General features: G+C 44.3%; 1 protein-coding gene and 1 long non-coding RNA gene across 3 annotated transcripts in view; one reads left to right on the top strand and one right to left on the bottom strand.

Moving 5' to 3' along the window:
* Nucleotides 1-751: 751 nt before the first annotated feature.
* LOC142604895 (uncharacterized) lies at nt 752-15647 on the top strand. The gene is made up of 3 exons (XR_012838743.1): nt 752-1757; nt 5493-5647; nt 15541-15647. It is a non-coding gene; the product is annotated as an uncharacterized LOC142604895 (long non-coding RNA).
* Nucleotides 6008-21320, bottom strand: part of SRPX (sushi repeat containing protein X-linked) — a 52951-nt gene continuing 37638 nt past the window's right edge. For both annotated transcript variants that reach the window (XM_075774355.1, XM_075774362.1), the window contains 6 exons: nt 13867-13993; nt 11784-11905; nt 10964-11143; nt 10372-10505; nt 8951-9072; nt 6008-6554 (listed from right to left, as the gene is read on the bottom strand). In XM_075774355.1, the coding sequence (XP_075630470.1) occupies nt 6374-6554; nt 8951-9072; nt 10372-10505; nt 10964-11143; nt 11784-11905; nt 13867-13993 (866 nt within the window). In that variant the 3' untranslated portion in view covers nt 6008-6373. The remainder of the gene's footprint in view (nt 6555-8950; nt 9073-10371; nt 10506-10963; nt 11144-11783; nt 11906-13866; nt 13994-21320) is intronic.

The raw sequence follows: 21320 nt of genomic DNA, 5'->3' as shown, positions 1-21320 counted from the left end.
CTCGTTCTGCCTTTGTTCTGCTTAAAATCTGTTGCTAGCTATTTGTTTAATTATTCTGCTGGACGTGAAGAGTAGTAGCAGTAAATGGCATTGCAGTATGTTAAGTTCTGCCCAAATTTAGACAAAACAAAATGTTTCCTGCCCAGAACATTTTTGTACTGTGCATTGTATGTTCAGTTTTGTGGACAAAGGTGGCTGGTAGTACATTTGCAGCTGTTGTCAAGATTACTGTTCTATCTTTTGAAATTAAAATACTGAAACATGTTGCTGTGTCTGTCTCTCCTAAAATGCATTACAGCTAATTTATAAGCATGTCTTTTAGGAATATCCTGTATTATCTCATTGTGGTAAAGACAGTACTTCACTTACATGTAATGAATAATGCAAGAGGCCTGGCATGTCTTCAGAGGTGGGACTCCATTGACAGTGTCTCTCTTTGGTTTTTTTTGTCTTAATTTCTACACTTTAAGTGCTTTTAAGCTATTTTTTATTTCATAAGCGTTAAACTTATTTTCTTTTTAACATGCAATTCTCAGAATAAGGGAAATGCAGTGTTCGCTTCCTCCTTGCTACAGAATTATATTACATGTGCCTTAACCTGCACGTTCAGCAGATCCCTCTGTCTCTGAATCTCCTACCACTTCCCTAGTTCAAGATCCTGCCCACCTGAAAATCTAGATATGTTCAAAATGCAGCTTTTCTGTAATTATTAGTTCTGTTTTTTTGTTGTTGTTTTTTTGTGGTTTTTTTTTTTAAAGACCAGGAAACATTTGATCACTCAATTTATACTTCCAGCTGAGTTGTGTTCACTTCAACTTACCTCTCAGAGCTGAGGGCTCTCTTCCATCTTCTTTTGGTTCTCCAGTTCTCCAGGTTTTTGCATCTTGCCATCCCTTCCCGACTATCTGAGACAAGCTAGGAAGGCCAATGATGCTCCTGGGCTCTGAGCCTGGGTTCGCCTCTGCTCTCTTTGCAGTAGTCTGGAATTCTGGCTCCATGTGTCGGGTGCCAGCGCCCAGGTTAAGGGGAGACCACCTCAGTGGGGTTCACTGGTCTCTAGGTGTGATTTGGGCACAAGCAGCTGGCTCCTTTGCTCTCACGCTGCTCCTGTCCAGCTTGTCCCCACACTGGTTCTCGCCTTTATGGGGGTGGGAGGTCAAATACCCATAAACTGGAAGGTGGCTGCAGGTGGGGAAGAGCCCTGCTGCCATTCCTCTGCTCCTTGTACCTTTGCTCAGGGGTCTGGAAGGCACCTCTGTAACTTCCGTACAATAGAACTGCAGGCTCTCCTCCCCTTCTTGTTGAAGTGAGAGATGCCAAGTTCTCCTTATGAATTTGAAGTATGGGCCAACCTAATTACTGAAATGCAGGTCACGATTACTTTCTGGGTGCATGGGTGGCAATGGGAGATACGGTGGTAATTAGGTACACACTAGCACATTCTGCAAGGACACTGGCTTTCCCATCCGTTTCCGTTGCGTTTTACAGAGCACGCAGCAGCCGGATCACTGCTTGGAAGTGTCCTCACTGGCTCCTCTAGCCCCGGCAGCCTTGCTGCTCTCTGCCTTCCAGCCTCTGCTAACGCTTTCCCGCTCCTCCCTTCACGAAGCTGCCATAAAAACACCCTCCAGCCATGGAGGCGGAAGAGAGAAATGGGCAGCAGCTACACGGCCGAGAGGAGCTGTGTCATCATCTGACGGTGTGAAGCACTCGCTCCCTTTTCCCTCTCTGGATGTACAGCATTAGCAGAGACCGAGGTGAGTGGCTGGAAGTGATCAAGCACTGAGATTGCACAGCCTAAGCTCCGTTGTTTCACCAACTTAATTTAAAAAGTGGGTTGCGATCGTAAGAATATTTACATGTACCTCAGGTTACTTTTTAGCCTCTGCATTTTTGTTAATTGTGTTAGGCAGTCTGACTCATGCTCTTATATAAGTGCTGAGCGGTAACGAAGCTGCGTGTTGTAGTCATTTAGTGCAGAGCTGTAAGGGTCATTGGTGTGTTCATCAAAACAGAACGCTCTCTGTCCCAGAGGGGACAGTTTGAACTTCAAGAATAGGGATGTGCAACTTTAAATTTTGTCTCTCCTCTGCAGGTGTAGAGGAGGTGTCTGACAGCAGGGGTTGTTCTCATCAAATTAGGTGATTCTTGGGTAGGATCTGGGGAAAATCAGGCCTTTTACAAAATTGTTTTGTGCTCATGAGAAATTGCTGCCTCCCACAATTTGTCCCAGCAGTTTTGTTTGCAAAAGATGTTGCATGACAGAAACATGAATTCTTTTCTGGTCTGAAAAGTCTTTTGGTTCATATTCAAAATTGAAAAGCATCTCCAGATTGATGTAGGAACCTCCAGCCCGTGGCTGTATTTGCACACTGTGATCTGTGGCATCTCCTGCAATGCATAGCCTGGAAGTATGAGTGGAAAGCACAAGACTCAGGGCAAGTCTTGCTTCTTGGAAACAGCCTTTAATTCTCCCAACTAAAATTAATGTTTTAAACAGGAATTGCATTTTGACAGGGGTGATAGGATTAGAGCTGTGGCGAGAAGAGCCATGTTGGTAGTACAACAAAGCCTCCAGCCTGTATGACTTTGTGGGAGCTGAATTTTCTGTTAAACATTAAAAATAATAAAAAAAAGTGCTCTAGTATAGATACTGCACCTTGTTTATGCAGTGTTATTTTTCTGGGACCAAAAGTCCACAGGATTAATTATTGGAATATGTTTGAATATTTGGAGTTTATTTGAATATGTAAGTGCTGGGCTAAAGCCAGAAATTCTAAGTCCCTTGTTCGCACACTTCTTTCCCAAAAGGCCAATCTGCCACATCGCTGCATATCATACATGCAGGCTCATTTGACTCTAAAACAGAGATGGCACATGATGTTTTTCACTGTTCCTTTCCTCCCCACAAAAATGTACAACAGAAAATGCCAGAAACCTATTACTAATCAAGAACAGCTTTTCTTAATCACAAGATTTTAATAGATGTTCTGTGTAGAACTAGTAATCCAATCACTCATGCACTTTCCTCCACTTAATTCAATTTCCTGTAACAGCCTAGTGATTGCAATCACTTTCCTGATTGTAGCACTCCTAAAGCCCTACTCCTGTTCACCCAGCCATGAAAGACGGCCAGATGCACTGATTCTGTACCTAAATCAAAATAGAGCAGCAGCGGATTGGAACTGCAGCAATACAGTGGAAAAATCAGACCCATCAGAAACTATTTCTTTTTTTAAAATTTTAAATCATTGGAAGTCAGTTGATGTGCTTTTTCGGTGAGAAAAGTGAGGGAGGGGGGAAACACCTGTGCATTCACGCTATAAGCACACACATGCCAAACAACCTGAGCCAGAGAACTGTGGCCACAGCAGTACGTGTACGGATGTGTCCTCAGGCTGTCTCTGCTCCACGTGCGACGCTTAAGGCATGAAGTGATTTGGTGTGTCCAGCCATGTATAATTGTCTTAACCATTGGTGTTAGGCAGCAGAGGAAAGGCAACTTGAGGTACAGCTGTGTCTATCAGCACGCTAGCTCTTATCCTCCTTGCTCCTTTGTAGTGGGTCCAGGACTTACTTTCTTTATGGCTTGGTCAGGTCAGGAACAGAAATGCTATTTCTGTGATTTTTGTCCTGCCCTTGCATCTTATTCCTAACAGCAATACTCGGAAAGCTCAGTCAGGGCTTACCTGCCCTTTGGTTGATCGTCCTTGCAAACCTGGCACCAGCACCTGCAGAGTACAGGGTGTATCGGATCTTCTTTGCCTTTGGCATCAGCACTGCTGGGAGTCACCCCCGGGGCCGTGCCATGCTTTCACACCTATTCCTGGGTGTTTAGTAACAGCCTCCTAATGCTCTCGACAGCAGACCATCCCAGTCAGAAGTCACAGCCTTCCCACCATCCACCTCCTACTTGGTGCTGTCATGCTGCAGTCCACAAATTAGCTTTTGCTAGCTAGTGTCAGGGCTGACTGACCTCTCTTCACAGTCATTTCCTCATTAATTCACTTGCAGGGGCAACCTTTTTAGAAGAGATTGTCTAATTTCGGAGGCTGTGAGAGACTAAATTCTGGGAAGGATTGCTTTAAGGATGCTGATAAACTGTTCATCTGCTGACACCAAAGTGTAAAATTAAACAATCTATGGTCAAAGATAAAACAAGCATTTGACTGAAAAAGTAGGGCTGTGCTCTTGAGTGGCAAGAATGCTCAGGCACTGGAGTGCTGCTTTTCAGGCATGTCAAATTATGCATCAGATCCTGTACATCCAAAGCTGTAACTTTTCAACTTTTAACAGTTTTCACTCCTTTGATGCTTATATTCTTCATGAACGATGTATATTCTTTGCAGTGGATTAGCAAGACTGTGGTGTGTTGGTTTTGCGTGGCAAGGTTTTAGTAGCGGGGGGGGGGCTACAGGGGTGGCTTCTGTGAGAAGTTGCTAGAAGCTTCCCCTGTGTCTGACAGAGCCAATGCCAGCCGGCTCCAAGACAGACCCGCCGCTGGCCAAGGCCAACCCAATCAGCGCCTCTGTGATAACATATTTAAGAAAGAGAAAAAAAAACAGAGACAGCGCTTTTGCAGCCAGAGAGAGGAGTGAGAAGATGTAAGAAACTCTGCAGACACCAAGGTCAGTGGAGAAGGAGGGGCAGGAGGTGCTCCAGGCACCAGAGCAGAGATCCCCTGCAGCTCATGGTGAAGACCATGGTGAAGCAGGCTGTCCCCCTGCAGCCCATGGAGGGAGGATGAGGGGGTGTAGAGATTCCACCTGCAGCCCGTGGAGGACCCCGCGCTGGAGCAGGTGGAGACACCTGAAGGAGGCTGTGACCCCATGGGAAGCCCACGCTGGAGCAAGCTCCTGGCAGGACCTGTGGCCCCGTGGAGAGAGGAGCCCACGCCAGAGCAGATTTGCTGACAGGACTTGTGACCCCGTGGGGGACCCACGCTGGAGCAGTCTGTTCCTGAAGGTCTGCACCCCGTGGAGGAGACTCATGCTGGAGAAGGTCCTGAAGGACTGTCTCCCGTGAGAGGGACCCCACGCTGGAGCGGGGGAACGATGAGTCCTCCCCCTGAGGATGAAGAAGCGGCAGAAACACCGTGTGATGAACTGACCGTAACCCCCATTCCCCGTCCCCCTGTGCCGCTGAGGGGGGTGGAGGTTTGAAGCCGGGAGTGAAGTTGAGCCCGGGAAGATGGGAGGGGTGGGGGGAGGTGTTTTAAGATTTGGTTTTATTTCTCATTCCTCTACTCTGTTTTGCTTAGTAATAAATAAGATGAATTCATGGTACCTTTTCTCCCCTGTCTAATGAAAGAGGGGAGTGATAGAGCTCTGGTGGGCACCTGGCCCTCAGCCAGGGTCAACCCACCACATGTGGACTACAATAAAACAACAGAAAACTCTTTCCTTTTTTGATTGCCTCCTAACGCTTTTTATTAAGCAGAGAATTTTTTTGTTAATTTGTAAGTGATGACTTGCAAACAAATATTTTCACAGCTCTGGAAATGAGAACTCCTTGATGAAGTTTCCCTGGGGTAATGTTTCCCTGCCATGAAATCAACAGCCTGGTCTATCTCCAAGATGAAGAGGGGAAAGAAATCTGCTTCTCCGAGTCCGTTGGACATGAAAAGCCAGAAGCAGAAGCATATCGGGTAAGAGCATATTTTTCTATCAGGCATTGCTGTATGTGGCCTTTAGTAATTACTGCCCGTCTTTTACACTGATTACTGTTCCTTTATCGTATTCCTTCTGGCAATGACTTCCATACTCTGCTATTATCTATTTTCTCCTCACTGCTGCTGAAAACATGTACTTGCATTGCCTTCGGCTTATACTTTGTATCTGTGATCGACCGTATTATTAGTGGGACTGAAAGACACCACTGGGTTTCTTGCACACCTTCAATCTGAGGCTAATGTCTCTGCCAGAATGGTTTGCAGAGACGTACTTTGATCCAACTTTTGAATTACTCGATCAACTTTTACCTCCAAGAGGAACTTTAGAAAACTATCTGTTTGCAAAACAATATTTTATTAATAAAAAGACTTATAAACAGTAAGAAAGAAACCCCAATTTTACACTGAATGAAAAATCCAAAATAAACTCCCGGAAACGTGCCTCAGTTCTTCACTCTCTGTACAAGAAATTCCATTGGGTAGTAATCCTACATACACTTTCATCTAAAGATGGCTGCAAGTACAAAAAAGCATCATGCATCCTTCTATGCAGAGCAGCTACACAGCCTGACAGACTTAACAATACACACAAAAAATCTGTACATCAGTGATTAAAAAAGCCATGCTTTGTGTAGCACCAAGGGGAGAATTACGTGGATTAAAAAAAAATTCACTGACAACTGCAAGCCCTGCAATCCTGAATTAGGGACATGACTGACCGATTTCTGCTTGCAGTTTCATCTCTTCTTTTCTCAAGGGAAAATTGTCAATAAGTGCAAAGAGCTCAGCTGGCGTTGCTGGGAAAGGATAGCGCTCCTTGTCCATTCCGTGCTTGTCCATCACCACGATGTTGAAATTGTAATGGGGGATCCTCAGCAGCAGCCTGCAAAATAAGGAACTCGTTTTGTTAAAGCCCCTCAACTATCACCTGGGCACTTCAAACTAATAAATGGCAGAACCAGCCTGCTGGGTGTAAGCAGAAGGCAGGGATGGTCAGAGGGGGCTATACAGGATCTGCGGCCTTTCAGCTGTAAGAAGGAGGAGTCAGAGAGCGGGTGTCTGCACGTGCTGCAGCTGGTACCTCTGCAGCAGGGAAGGGTCACTGCTGCACTCAGCTCTGTTTTCTTCTCAGACCTCTGGCTGTTAGTAAAGCACATGCCATTGCCCATTGCTATCACAAGAGAAAAAAAACATAAGACAAAAAAAAGTACTATATACATTGCCTAAAGGAAGCCATTGTGATGGAGCTAGAGTTCCAAGCAGACTATTCCCTGTCTTAGCTGCCACATGGTATAAAACCACAATGAGAAAAAGCAGGACAAAACCATTGGAGTCAGTTCTCATCATTTCCTAGTAATAACCATCTACTTGGTGGTAACTCCAATTTAGGAGAACGAAACCCACTGCTAATCATGGCAGAGTCCTTTCCTTTCAAGTGGTAAAAGGGGACGTCTGAGCTCTTCTGGAGGTGCAACAGTAACAAAAGTATATCCTTGATGCTCTTTTCATCTTCCATTTGAAGAAGTAACAAACTAGAAGGTCCTTAGACATGCAGTCAGTCAACATCATTGGTGTGGGGAAAACAAATTCAGGCAGCCATGAGAGAACAGTGTCAGGACAGGAAAGCTGCCATGAAGAAGAGGGTCCAGAGTGTATGTTGGTAAGGTGCAAAGCATCAAAATTGACCTTCCTCAGCCTTCTAACAACTTCGAGTGCTCTAGGCATCTTCTTGTTGCAATTAGGGAGCTTGGCTATTAAATTCACACTAAAATAAAGTTTGAAGTTAAGCTATGGTGATAGGAAACCACATTCCTCTTGTGCCTCATCTCACCTACGAAAAATGCTTAACTCCTACAACTCCAAATGCTAACCTTCTGAGGTTTCCAACGTTTTAAATAGGGTCCCTGTGCTCACTAGTGGACTGAATGCCAGTTCTGGACAGCATCTTCGTTCAAGATGTTTATGGGTGCTTTTCTTTTTTATTTAAGTGCCTTCCAGAACTGGAATGCTATAATTCACACACTGCAGTAACAACAGAGAAAAAAAATTCAAATGGAAAACTTTCACTGAGTGCCGGTCAGGCCAGGTCAGGTCAGGTCAGGTCATACCATACCATACCAATTTCTGAGGTGTAGCTCCATTAAAGGTTGCAAGGGGGAAGGGGTAGCAGGGAATGAGTTGTTACCAGAGCCACAAGAAAACCATTTCAACTTTGTAAAAGTACTTTTACTTTTTTGAACAAAAGAGAAGCTTTTTGTGCTTTTTCCTTTTAGAGAGAACAAATGTTTTTATGTTTTTGCAATCCAAAAAAACCCTCTCTGCCTTGTCAGCATTTTTACTGTCCCCAATTAAAACTCGCTCCATTTTCTCAGGCATATCACAGAAGATGATGTCTAAAATGTTCCTGGACTTTTTTTTTTCTTAAATAACTACTACTTTCCCTGCCACTGAGGCCTTCACTTTTGGCTCTTGTAGGCCTCCTATCCCTAGGAAATCCTGGCACTTGAAGTCTCCCTTTCAAGTGGAAACCAACACCCTGCCAATCTAAAATCAAGTCAAAACAGTTTAGGCACCTCAGCAAAACTGCTGAATGTTGTAGTCAGGCTGGGGAGTCTGAGATAATTTCCCCTTTGAAGTACTGCCCATATCATTTCTGCATGTGGGACTTCAAAGAGCAACTGCTGTCTCCCTTCCTGGCCTGGCCACAACCTCCAGCAGCGCTGCGGAAAAGACGAGCTGTCACTGCCATCTGGGGCTGCACTGGCAGTTGCTCCAAGGTTTGTCCTTTCCTTGCAAAGTGACTGCAACCTGTCACAACTGCGTCGGACCAAGTCCAGCACAAATACAGACATCCTTGAAGTGTTTTCAGTGGCAGAACCCAAAAATATAGACCTATAACATAATCAAAGGGATACACAGGGAGTTCACATGGATTCAGTAATTTGCTCAGTTTGAGCAAAGGGGCAAGGATGAGACAGCACTTAAAAGAGTGGTATAGACTTCAGCTTGTTTCACTTATGGTCACAGCCCATTTAAATGTGAAACAAGCTGAAGTCTATGCTCTTAATTTCATAAATACCAAATGCCCATTAATTTGCAGTAGCTATTACAGACAGAGAACAAATTAATCGTACAACTTACTCATCAACATCTACCTTCCAGCATCTAGCAATACAGTAGAGTATGTACATTTAGAGAGTAAGATTCAGGGAATCAAAAGCAATACATCATATATGCTAAGGTGCAACCAAACACAAGAGTAGCAAGAGCTTGCTTTACCTGAGTTGCAGGGCAAGTGACGGGGGCAGCAGCTTTACACCTATTCTTCCTATTTGTGCTGGGAAGACACCAACCAATTCAACGACGGTAACATGTCGTAGGTCTAAACCACACTGTGCCGGCTGGAAGGGTTAAAAGAAGAAGGAGGCATGTTAGCAATCAGTGAGAGAACAGGAGGTTGTTTTGAGCGTGCAGCAAGTCTTCATAAAGAGTCCAATCTTCTAATGTTAGTGAAATGGTTTAAACTGAAATGGAGGATACTTTGAAAAGTCTCTAATTCTCACTGCGAAGAACTAGAGCCTCATGACGCCAGGGGATGTTAAATGACGGATTCTTCACTACTCAACATGCAGAGACCACCTAGGAGAAACATAACCTTGTCTTTGTAATGACATGAAAAGATGGCAGGGTATTAAGCATTGTGCCAGTAATCTAATTTGGCAATCAAAGCAAGGTATGTGAAATGGAAGCTGACTGCAGAGTTTTCTTTCTTGCCAACTTTTTTCCCGCTGCTTGACAGTGGTCAAACAAGTACTATAGCCATTAAATTTAGTATTTTAAATTATTTCACTTTGATCAATGTATTGAATTTTCTTTCCAAGTTAAGCTAGTGGGGAAAAAAGAATTTTTTTTTTTAATACAACTATAACTTAAGCCAGCAGTTAAAAACATCATCATGTTCACATCCCAGTAACTATTTATACTGAATTTTTGTTACAGTTGTGAGAAAAGAAACAAGCTAGAAACACTTGCCTCTCTGAAAGAACACAGGACTGACTCCTTTCCCTGAGGACACAGATTTCTGAGATATATCCCTAAGTCTAGCAAGAACCCAACAAAAGCATCACATATACAACACATAAGAAGGACAATTACCAGAAGTTTTCTTTTTTTTTTTTGGAACAAAATACCCCAGTGCTATCTCCAGCACTCTGGATGATCTCTATGCTGAGTCTCTGGTCCTTTGTTTGCTGGTGCACTGGTTATTTCTGAAGCTATTCATGCTTCTTTGCATTGTAGTTACAAAGTCTGTAAGTCTGGTTTGCATGAACTGCAATCACTGAAATGCTGGATGGTTTGGGGTTTTTTTCCAACTTCTTTAGGAACTGAGTTAGGGAATGATTATTGAACACAAGCTAATATTAAATTAATTTGGGGAGGATGGAAGAGAGCCAGAACTGCCTGGGATTCAGCAGCTAATCAGTCAGAGGCAGACAATCTGGAACGGAGCGGGAGATGTTTCAACTCAAACCCATGTAAAAAGGATTAATCCAGAACCACTACTGCTTCAGCCAGATCTCCAGTGGCTGCAATATAACAGCTGAAGTTTGCAGATTTATATCAAACACTGGGGCTTGGCCTCCTGTGTCTTTCTTTAAAGAAAAAAATTAATTGCATCCCCCCCTCAAAATGTGTTTTACCTGCAGCATTCCCAACTGCATCCTATAGAAAAAGTTGGCTGCAGTAGGAGTTGAAATAATTAGCAGTCTCCGCTTCTCATAAAATTGATCCAGAAGTGCAGCTGCAGTCCTCACATTCACATTAATATTCATGGCTAGAATCAGATTTTTACAAAAAAGTTATAGAGCATACTGAAAACAGATTTATTTCTAAAAGCACAAACTGTTAGATAGCAGAAGCACAAGAACAAGAAACAATAATAAAGAAGATATGGGTGAAATACTGGCCTCAATGAAGCCAACAATTTTATCTTAAGCTGTTCTGGCTTGCAAGATGGATTGACTCCAGAATGTGAAGTTTTGTAGAGAGGTCTGAGCTAAAACACACTATCAGTTGTGAGGTACCATCATCATCCTAGGAAAGAGCAGCCAAAGGTGGCAAAGGCTTCAGCTGTAAGTGCAAATTGCCAGAGGAGACAAAGATGTTAAATTTCTTACCTCTAGGACATTAAAGTTTGCAGCTATATTCCACCCCACACCCCCCTTCCCAAAACTGCCACGAGACCCATTGCTCTGGCAGCCCTTCAGGTAAAGTGGTGAAATACTCACTTACGTGCACAGGTTGGCTCCACTCCTGACCACCCCAAATTGTACTGGCATACTCTAGCTGGGCTTCCTTGCAGCTCGTAGCCGCCAATGCAGGAGAACTCACATGTAGCACCATAGTTATTTCCATCACCTGAACACTTGATGTAGCCATTATCTGGGGCGTTTAATTTCACACAGCGCCTGACTTTGAGCAAGAGAGGAAAAAAAGAAAAAAAAGAAAAGGCATGAATCACCCTGTTTTGTTACTAGGGTAGCATGGCCAGTGGAATACCAATAAAGATGACATTTCTCTGTTTGCTTTCTATATTATTGGAGTCATGTACTTAAAAACCCCAAACAAACAAACAAAAAAACCCCTCCCTCTCAATTCATATGTAAACCAAAATGCTACAGATGTATAGGTGTACACGTGATTGTGGTATCATGGTGACAAAGCTCATGGGGCACAAAGGGAGCTGAAGCTGAAACCTACAGGACTTGTGAAAGATGTGAGTCACAGCTGAAAAAGCTCCTTCTCATACTTGTTTCAGCAGCTCACAGCTAAATATCAGGGAGAAGCCAGCAGGAGGGAAGGGATGTGGAGCTGGAGGCAGGACCAAGCAATGAAGCTCTTCCCTGACGTGCAGCGTGCTGGTCACCCACCCTGCTGCAGGCCTGGCCCCCAGGGTCTTGAGCAAGACAGCAGTCTCCCTTTCAGCAGCAACATACAGTTTATACACACATACCTATGCAGACAAACGCAGAAATGAGGACATTTCTCACATTGCCTACTAAGCCAGATGCAAATCAGTGACTGTATTTATAGGGTAAAACATCATTCTTACCTCTGACTTTAACAAGAAATTTGCAAGTGCCTTTGTTTTCAGCTCTGTCATACACAGTATATTGGATTTTGTGGTCACCTTCTGGAAAATGGGAGCCTGGTGGCAGGCCTTTCAAAATAACACTAAAACAGGAGATTAAAACAGGACAGACATTCATAAATTCGCCGGTATTTTCCTACTGACAATGCTGTAAAAGCCTGTAGAGTGACATTTGTGGCACGCTAAGATTGGCTGCGCCAGTAAGACTGAGAGTAACCAAAGGAAGAAGCTGGTGACCGGAGTATTTAAACTTGCTACCAACAGCCCACCCTGGAGCTGTACAAAAGGGTCCCACCCTGCTGAGACAAGGGGAGGCAGAGTGGGCAGGCCCTGCTCACTTCCTATAAGACAATCCATAGCACAGCCAAGCATCACGCCATGCCCAAAGGAACTCGAGCTTCCTTTTCCTTACATAAGGAAAAGTCGAGATTGATCCTCCCTCATTTTGTATCGTGAACAATCCACTGTCAGGGCTGCAGCGTAACTCAGAGCCGGCGAAGCGTAAGAAAACTTCCAGCCCCTTACAATGGGGACGTACCCCATCCGGCTGCTCTGCACTGCTCCTGTGGTTATACTAACTGACGAAAATGGAAGAGAAAGTGAGATTTTTTGTCACAGCAGCAGGGTGTGGTGATCCACAAGAGCATTTTCACCTGGAACTTGTTCCTATCCTGCAAATGTGTCAGGAGAATTCAGCTGTGTTAAACGTATCCTCAGTACTGAAGCAGTGAGGTGGAGGTGTGTTTCGTGCAATGGGAAAGCTCACATACTCACAGGACCGCAGGACCCACTGCATTTAAGGAAAGCACTGTACATTCTATAAAACATTGCAGTGTAGCAAGATTTTATAAAAATAGATTTATGGAAAAGCTTCCACAGATTCAACAGCTAGCTTCTTCAGAGCTGGGAACAGCTACTCATATGACAAAGTCTGCATGGGATATTCTCCAATTTTTTTTGCCTGCCAAACATTATTTCATCAAAAAGACTTTGGAATTTCCTTATTGTGACACTTTTCAAAGTTTTTATTTTATCAGGCTTAATTTTTTTTATGCTGTTAATTGCCATAGAATTATCATATTAGATCTTAACAGCAATATTGGTTTTGTGTAATGAATTTTTCTGATATTATTTAAACTGTAACAACAAAAAGGCGATGTCTCTCTGTCTTTCAACAGTTGTTTTGTATTCACATAAAACTATAAACATCTTTAAGCTTAGTATTTTGAGATTTTAAGCTTAACCAGTCCACTAATATAGAGTTAAAAGATGTAACTCACTTAATGAAAAAAGCAGATTTTCTATACTCTTTCCATTACAATAATCTAGATAGACTGCCATAAATCCTGCATGATAAAGATGAGAAAATCAGACAGTGGTACCATCACAAGCGCACCTTGCTCTTCTGGAAAATGTGACTGTGAAACCACAAAAATTGACAAAGAAATAGTGTAGAAAGGGTTAAGTTTAAATCCAACGTTTAAAGCTCCCTGTTTCAAATGAGAGGCATTACTTTACAAATAACTGGAGAACACTGTGACATCAGTACTCAGTGCTACTTCAGAAAAAAGCCTAAAGATGATTGCAGATACTGTTTTGTGACACAATTCATCTTGGGTTTTTTTAAGACAGTCAAAATTGCCTCTGCTGCTACCTCCAATGTACTATTATCTTTTCATTCTTATGTATAAAAGGTAACTTGCTGTAAAAAACCCTTGTTGTATATGAGAAGAGACCCACAAAGAAGCTCTGGAAAATTTCCGAGGTGCAGTCAAAATGCTATTGTCATTTATTCCATCAGCTCTAAAACAACTGCAACAATCTGCCACCCCTCTACATGCCAGGTCCTGAATGATTCAAGTTGTCTTTTTTTTTTTCAGTTAAACATGCAATTATTTACAGGCCATTGACATGTGACAGCTATAAATAAGCATCTTGGAATTAAGGCCAAAGGGTACCTGGCCACCCTCATCAGCTGAATTACTAACCAAGGACCCCAGGAATAAAAAGGAGAAAATGCAAACGTTTACAGATTTGCACCTACTCTGTCAGAATGCCGTCAGCAGTGTCCCGTCCCTCCGGGGTGTCCCAGAACACTCTGGCCGTCAACTTGTTGGGCTCCGCCGTTTTCTCCTTCACACTCGGGCACTGGATTCTCGGAGGTTCAGTGTCTGTTGAAATAAACGTCACAGAAATGGGCACGTGTGCATGTGTTATAGCTACGCATGTTCTTCGCAGCTCTTGCCCTGTTATCAGAGTAATTCGGCACCACCTTTGTTCGGCTGGCCTCCTCAACACCGGAGTCGTCTCAGCCAAGGCAGGTGGAGCCTGTACTTCTCAGCCTTTTTTAAGAAGAGGAAGAGATGAGAATTATCAACACACACACCCCCGCCCCGTGTAAAAAACTGATCAAGAAGTAGTTACTGTAACTTTCTTTATCTTGTCCCCAGGTAAAAAGCAATGTCTACAAGTCAACTGTATTTAGCTTTGACCTCTAAGGAGGGATACCCAAGGTTGAACCCGAGAGGCCTGACCCTTCTGTGTATCTGCTCTGCCTCTCTTGGTTCATCTGTGCAGTGCATATTATGATTAAGAACATTTGTAAATCACAGTGACCATAAATCTCTCCCGGTATGATAACTTGGCACATCACTGTTAAATTCTTGGTTATTTTTCCTGCAGCAATGGCAAAAAGAGAAACAATGGAAGATTGACAAAACGTCATTTTGCAGAGGAATTGCTGCTGCATTTGATTTTTTTCAAGTAACCCAAAACAAAAAGTAGCTGGCGTAAGTTTTGAAAGCTTGTTTAACCGCTACCAGAACATTGTGACTATTACTCAGGAGTAAAGGAACAATGGTGATGATAAAAGACCCCAGTGGAGAACAAAGGTGATGCACAGCTACCCATCTGCAGCTGCTTCTGCTGCCAATCCTGCCAGTGGAGCAGAAATACATGGGCAAACCAAGTCCAATCACCATCACAATCATTAATTAAAAAAAAAATAAAAAAATCTATCTTTAATAGCTTAGTCTCAGGTTTTTTTACCATCACTTGGGTTATACCCAAAATGAAGTCTAAATCCATGGAGGCATATACCAGCTTTAAAAATGAACAGAGACACAGGATTGCTCTTTACCTGCAAACAGGAAACAATCCCTAAGTGCTGCTTAAACTTAAAGGGTGGCTGACCTTGTCTTTCATTTGCAGGGCAGACACAAAAAGTACAATCAGTATTTCTTTCAAAAATAATAGCAATGAGAAAAGGTTTAGGTCTTTATAAAGCATCAAATACATAAAATAATTTAACAGATCCCCATATTCTACAAGCAGCACACAATGTTTTCCACCAGTTTAACTAGGGCAAGTGCAGCCCTGCTATAGCACCCTCAAACTTTTAATGGTATTCCAAGAACTTGGGACTCTTGAAAACGGGCTTATCTTTATTTCTTGTGTAAGAGTTTTCCCCCAGCCCCAAATGCTGCAGCTCTGGGGGGGGCACTTCCATAGGAAGAGGTCCTGTCTTAACTTTGCACAGGAAGGAGCGGGGAGGAACAGGCAAGTAAGTGTCGTACCAAAGTTATTCAGAAAACATCAGGAATATTGCAAACTGCCTTACACAAATGCTTATTTTTGTGTTTGGGTTTTTTTGTAAATAAACAATGAAAAAAAAAATCTTCCTATAGTATTGGGAGGATAACAGTTGATTTCTTTGTAGATCCTCCTAGAAGGTGAAGCTACCAAGAGTGGGCTCTCACTGCAGGGAGTGGAGCAATCACAAATGAACAGCAGAATCCTCTAAACAGCTTTTGAAGCTTCCTGTGCTTTTGTGGTGGGTTGACCCTGGCTGAGGGCCAGGTGCCCACCAGAGCCGCTCTATCACTCCCCTCTTTCATTAGACAGGGGAGAAAAGGTAAAACTTACGGGTCGAGATAAGGACAGGGAGAGATCATTCTCTAATTATCATCACGAGCAAACCAGACCGAACTTAGAGAGGGAATTCATCTTATTTATTACTAAGCAAAACAGAGCAGAGGAAAGAGAAATAAAACCAAAATCTTAAAACACCTCCCCCCACCCCTCCCATCTTCCCGGGCTCAACTTCACTCCCGGCTTCAACCTCCGCCCCCCCCAGCGGCACAGGGGGACGGGGAGTGGGGGTTACGGTCAGTTCCTCACGCGGTGTTTCTGCCGCTTCTTCATCCTCAGGGGGAGGACTCATTGTTCCCCTGCTCCAGCGTGGGGTCCCTCTCACGGGAGACAGTCCTTCACGGCCTTCTCCAACGTGAGTCTCCTCCACGGGGTGCAGACCTTCAGGAGCAAACTGCTCCAGCGTGGGTCCCCCACGGGGTCACAAGTCCTGTCAGCAAACCTGCTCTGGCGTGGGCTCCTCTCTCCACGGATCCACAGGTCCTGCCAGGAACTTGCTCCAGCGCGGGCTTCCCACGGGGCCACAGCCTCCTTCAGGTGTCTCCACCTGCTCCGGCGTGGGGTCCTCCACGGGCTGCAGGTGGAATCTCTACACCCCCTCATCCTCCCTCCATGGGCTGCAGGGGGACAGCCTGCTTCACCATGGTCTTCACCACGGGCTGCAGGGGAATCTTGCTCCGGCGCCTAGAGCACCTCCTCCCCCTCCTTCTTCACTGACCTTGGTGTCTGCAGATGTTCTTACATCTTCTCCCTCCTCTCTCTGGCTGCAAAAGCTCTCTCTAACTGTTTTTGTCTTTCTTAAATATGTTATCACAGAGGCGCTGATTGGCTTGGCCTTGGCCAGCGGCGGGTCCGTCTTGGAGCCGGCTGGCATTGGCTCTGTCAGACACAGGGGTAGCTTCTAGCAGCTTCTCACAGAAGCCACCCCTGTAGCCCCCCCGCTACCAAAACCTTGCCACGCAAAACCAACACATTCCACCCCTCGCCTCTGTGAATCACATATTTAAGAATTATCATTAAAATATACATTCAACACAAAACTTCACAAACACTAATCACATCAACAAAGGAAAAGAAAAAAAAAAGAATTCCCCACACCAACATCAAAACAACACTATCACAACACCAAACAGGAGTGGACAATCTACACACAAAATCTATCTCTAGTCCCTTCACAAATATATCACTCTCAAGTTACGTTACGTTCAGTCAATGTTTTGCCCGTTACCGCTTCCCATTACTATCCTTATCTCGATTTTCTCGTGCCCCACGTTGGGCGCCAAAAAGAACTGTGGTGGGTTGACCCTGGCTGAGGGCCAGGTGCCCACCAGAGCCGCTCTATCACTCCCCTCTTTCATTAGACAGGGGAGAAAAGGTAAAACTTACGGGTCGAGATAAGGACAGGGAGAGATCATTCTCTAATTATCATCACGAGCAAACCAGACCGAACTTAGAGAGGGAATTCATCTTATTTATTACTAAGCAAAACAGAGCAGAGGAAAGAGAAATAAAACCAAAATCTTAAAACACCTCCCCCCACCCCTCCCATCTTCCCGGGCTCAACTTCACTCCCGGCTTCAACCTCCGCCCCCCCCAGCGGCACAGGGGGACGGGGAGTGGGGGTTACGGTCAGTTCCTCACGCGGTGTTTCTGCCGCTTCTTCATCCTCAGGGGGAGGACTCATTGTTCCCCTGCTCCAGCGTGGGGTCCCTCTCACGGGAGACAGTCCTTCACGGCCTTCTCCAACGTGAGTCTCCTCCACGGGGTGCAGACCTTCAGGAGCAAACTGCTCCAGCGTGGGTCCCCCACGGGGTCACAAGTCCTGTCAGCAAACCTGCTCTGGCGTGGGCTCCTCTCTCCACGGATCCACAGGTCCTGCCAGGAACTTGCTCCAGCGCGGGCTTCCCACGGGGCCACAGCCTCCTTCAGGTGTCTCCACCTGCTCCGGCGTGGGGTCCTCCACGGGCTGCAGGTGGAATCTCTACACCCCCTCATCCTCCCTCCATGGGCTGCAGGGGGACAGCCTGCTTCACCATGGTCTTCACCACGGGCTGCAGGGGAATCTTGCTCCGGCGCCTAGAGCACCTCCTCCCCCTCCTTCTTCACTGACCTTGGTGTCTGCAGATGTTCTTACATCTTCTCCCTCCTCTCTCTGGCTGCAAAAGCTCTCTCTAACTGTTTTTGTCTTTCTTAAATATGTTATCACAGAGGCGCTGATTGGCTTGGCCTTGGCCAGCGGCGGGTCCGTCTTGGAGCCGGCTGGCATTGGCTCTGTCAGACACAGGGGTAGCTTCTAGCAGCTTCTCACAGAAGCCACCCCTGTAGCCCCCCCGCTACCAAAACCTTGCCACGCAAAACCAACACAGCTTTCCAAGAACACCCTTCACTAAAGATACATAAGGCATTTAGTTCTTCTTTATGGCTTCTTTAACTTTTTCACTCCTCCTTCCCTCATCTGCTGTCGTACCCAAGCAAGCAGAATTTTCAAGCATCCACTCCGGCTGTAGGAAGCACTTTGTCTCCTTTCCTCATGTTTCTTATTCACTCCCTTATTTTTTGGGTACCTTCCCATTATGTGTGGAAATGTGCTCGCATCGCAGCTGACGAGAGCGCTGCTCTCCTCTACAAAACAACGTTGCTCTCAATAACCACCCCCGTGTAGCTGAGTTGGGGTAGGAAATAAGTCGGTCTCACCAAGGCTGCTTCTGGCTCTGGTTAGTTTACTGCAGCAACAGCTCACCACTATGCTATGGACAGTATATATTTATTCTAGCATTACGTTTATTTAAAGGCAAAATGACATTTAAGCACCCAGTGTTTTAAGCACTTCTTAATTAATCAGAAAGCTCATTATGCTATTTAGCGCAGAGAAGACTAGTTGGTATGAACCATCCACGCCGTAAAGACAAGGACGGTTACTGTGGGAACCAACTCACCAAACACCCGAGGGCTTTTTAGCTGGACCTAAAAATTCCTGGAAAGGGTATTTTCCTTGGTCATTTCAGCCACCTCTTAGCATTCAACAGGCACTAAATGAACCCCACCAGAATGACTCTGCTTTGAAATGGACCAAGCGAAAGCAGATGTCTACTTGAGGCTCTTTACCTGCACTGGCCACTGGGCTGTGTTAAACCCAACAGCACTCAGGTCTTTTTCCTCGCAACCTCGTACAAAGTTGCAGCCAATCTACAGCATTAAGCACCTTGGCCACAGCTTGGCAGAAGGAAGACAGGTCTAAAAAACCCAACCCAGTCAAAATGCAGAGAAGGTGACCAGAAAACATCCAGGCAAATGCACAAGTGACAAAACTGAAACACAACCCCCCCCAAAATAAACCCTTCAATAAAATGTATGATGTGAGCAAGGTCACCCAGCTGCAGGTCAGAAAACTAAACTGGCTCCAAAACAAACCCCAACGGAGGAACCCACAAGATTCCTGACTGCTGGGGAGGTTTTATCAGAGGGAGAAATCATCCTGTAAGCGCTGAGTTGTCAGACTCTCTCGCTTAATTAGTATTCCTGGGCAGAGTTGGAGCCAGGACATGCTGCGAGGTGGCTGACACCCTACGGCTACACTACAGTGTCACTGCTGAAAAGACCGATGAAAAGCCAAGCGGATTTATTTAAGCTGTTTAGCAGGACTACGTATTAAACGGCTGAATCTCACCTGCAAGGTTTAAATCACGGGCAGGGAAATTGAGTTTTCATAAAAAATTTGGCGCTGTTCACCCACATTCTTGTAAGTTGTTGCTTTTCTTGGCTACTTGGCTACTGCCAGTAGCCAAGCAAAGCGACAACTTACAAGAAGGTACTCTGGCTCCTACACGGGACAGCAGCATTGCAGACATGGCATCAGGAGGTCAGCAGGGGAATTACCAAATTTTAAAGCAGCCTTTTGAACTTTGTGGAGAAAAATGCTAAGTTTTCAAATAGGTTTTAGATTTTTTGTTTCTTTTTAAACATTCTTCTGAGACTGGCCATATTAACAGTTTCACAAACATTTCAAGAGCTTCTTAACTGCCTTTCTCATAGTTTGTTAAAGGTTTACATTTATTTGCTTGTGAATTTGGGGTGACAAGAGGAAAGAAACAGAGGGATGGTACGGAATGCCCACTACTTGCTTATTCAGGAGTCTGTATAGGATAGGTAAACTGTCTGCTGCTACACGAACATGCTGTTATTACTGATTGCTGATGGCATTAAACGATGGCTGGAAGTTAATTCAAAACATTAGTCTGTGTCAAAAGCATAAAGAGATGAAGAGACTGCAAATCATAAAAGGGGGAATGAAAAACATTGTCCTGCTCTCCCCACCCCCATCCACAAGGCATTGCTCTGTATTTCAAAACGTCCATTATCGGGGCCTGTATAATTAATGACTCAGAGTGCAAAGCTTGTTTCAGACATCCGTAGTTGGAAACTGTTAGTTAACTACCTATCCATACAGTCTTCGGATGTGACAAAAGGATGACTGAGCACAGTGACAGCCATTTACCACCACCTCTGTTATACAATCAGCAAGAAACTAAAACCTTTCTAGGAGAAAAGATGGTGACATTTTTCAATCCTCTAGAAGAAAATACCTATTTCAATCTATGTTACAGTGCATTAAGGATATAATGGAAATATTATTTAAGTATTGGCATTTTTAGCTAACTGACAACCAAAAGCAGCTGTACATTGATCTTTTTTAATCAAAGTTATTTCAGCAACATGAAGAATATCCTTCCTCTTATAGGAGGGGGACAGTCTGCTTTGTTAGAACTGAATACTCACTGTTCTGTACGTGACTGCTAAAACATACCTAATTTTCTTTAATTAAATGAATACCTGTTTCAGCAATGATGTTAGCCTTATGCCTTTCCTACATGGGTCTTCACTACTGCACTGTGAACCCCATATAGCTTTGTGCAAAAATGCTAAGCAGTGCAACTGCAGTACAAAAGGCTAAAGGAAAGCTTCTTGTTTTCAAGAGGATTATAAATTCAGGTTTGCAGTAATTTTGCCATACTCGATGCCAATAGCTGTGGTGTCCCCAGCAATGACGTGAACTTTACCACCCCAGGCCTATGATCGCATGTAACATCCCTACTGTACACAGTGCAACTAATTGCTTATACACTAAAGTAAGAAATAAACCAGCCTCTTTGTCTTTGTATTTCATTGCTCCCCTCACCTTAATTTACTCCTCAGCTGAAAGTGAGCTTTTCAGCCAGTTGTCTCCTGACCACTGGTAAGCTTTTGTAGGCAGTACTTCACTGATGACTTTTCTGTAACTACTGAATTACAGTAAAGGATAAGTGTTCAATTGCGAACTGCATTATACTGTTAGGGTCATATCTGGTTACAAAAAAAAATCTCTATCCCACCTTTCAAGAGGTCAGAAGACAACCTTATTAAACAGTTTGCTAACTGCATAACTGACTGTTTGCATGTAGGAACTATGCGCACACAAGGTTTGAAGGGGTCTTCCCCATAATATGTGGTATTACCAGAACTTAAGTAATAGTATTACTTTTAATGGGTTACTTCGGACTTGCAATCATACTCTGTGCAACAATGTCATGG

Source organism: Balearica regulorum, chromosome 1 (assembly GCF_011004875.1).
Source record: "Balearica regulorum gibbericeps isolate bBalReg1 chromosome 1, bBalReg1.pri, whole genome shotgun sequence".
In the NCBI taxonomy this organism is placed as follows: domain Eukaryota; kingdom Metazoa; phylum Chordata; class Aves; order Gruiformes; family Gruidae; genus Balearica; species Balearica regulorum.
Note: the sequence above shows the minus strand (reverse complement) of the source record. Positions and strands in the feature narration are given on the sequence as shown.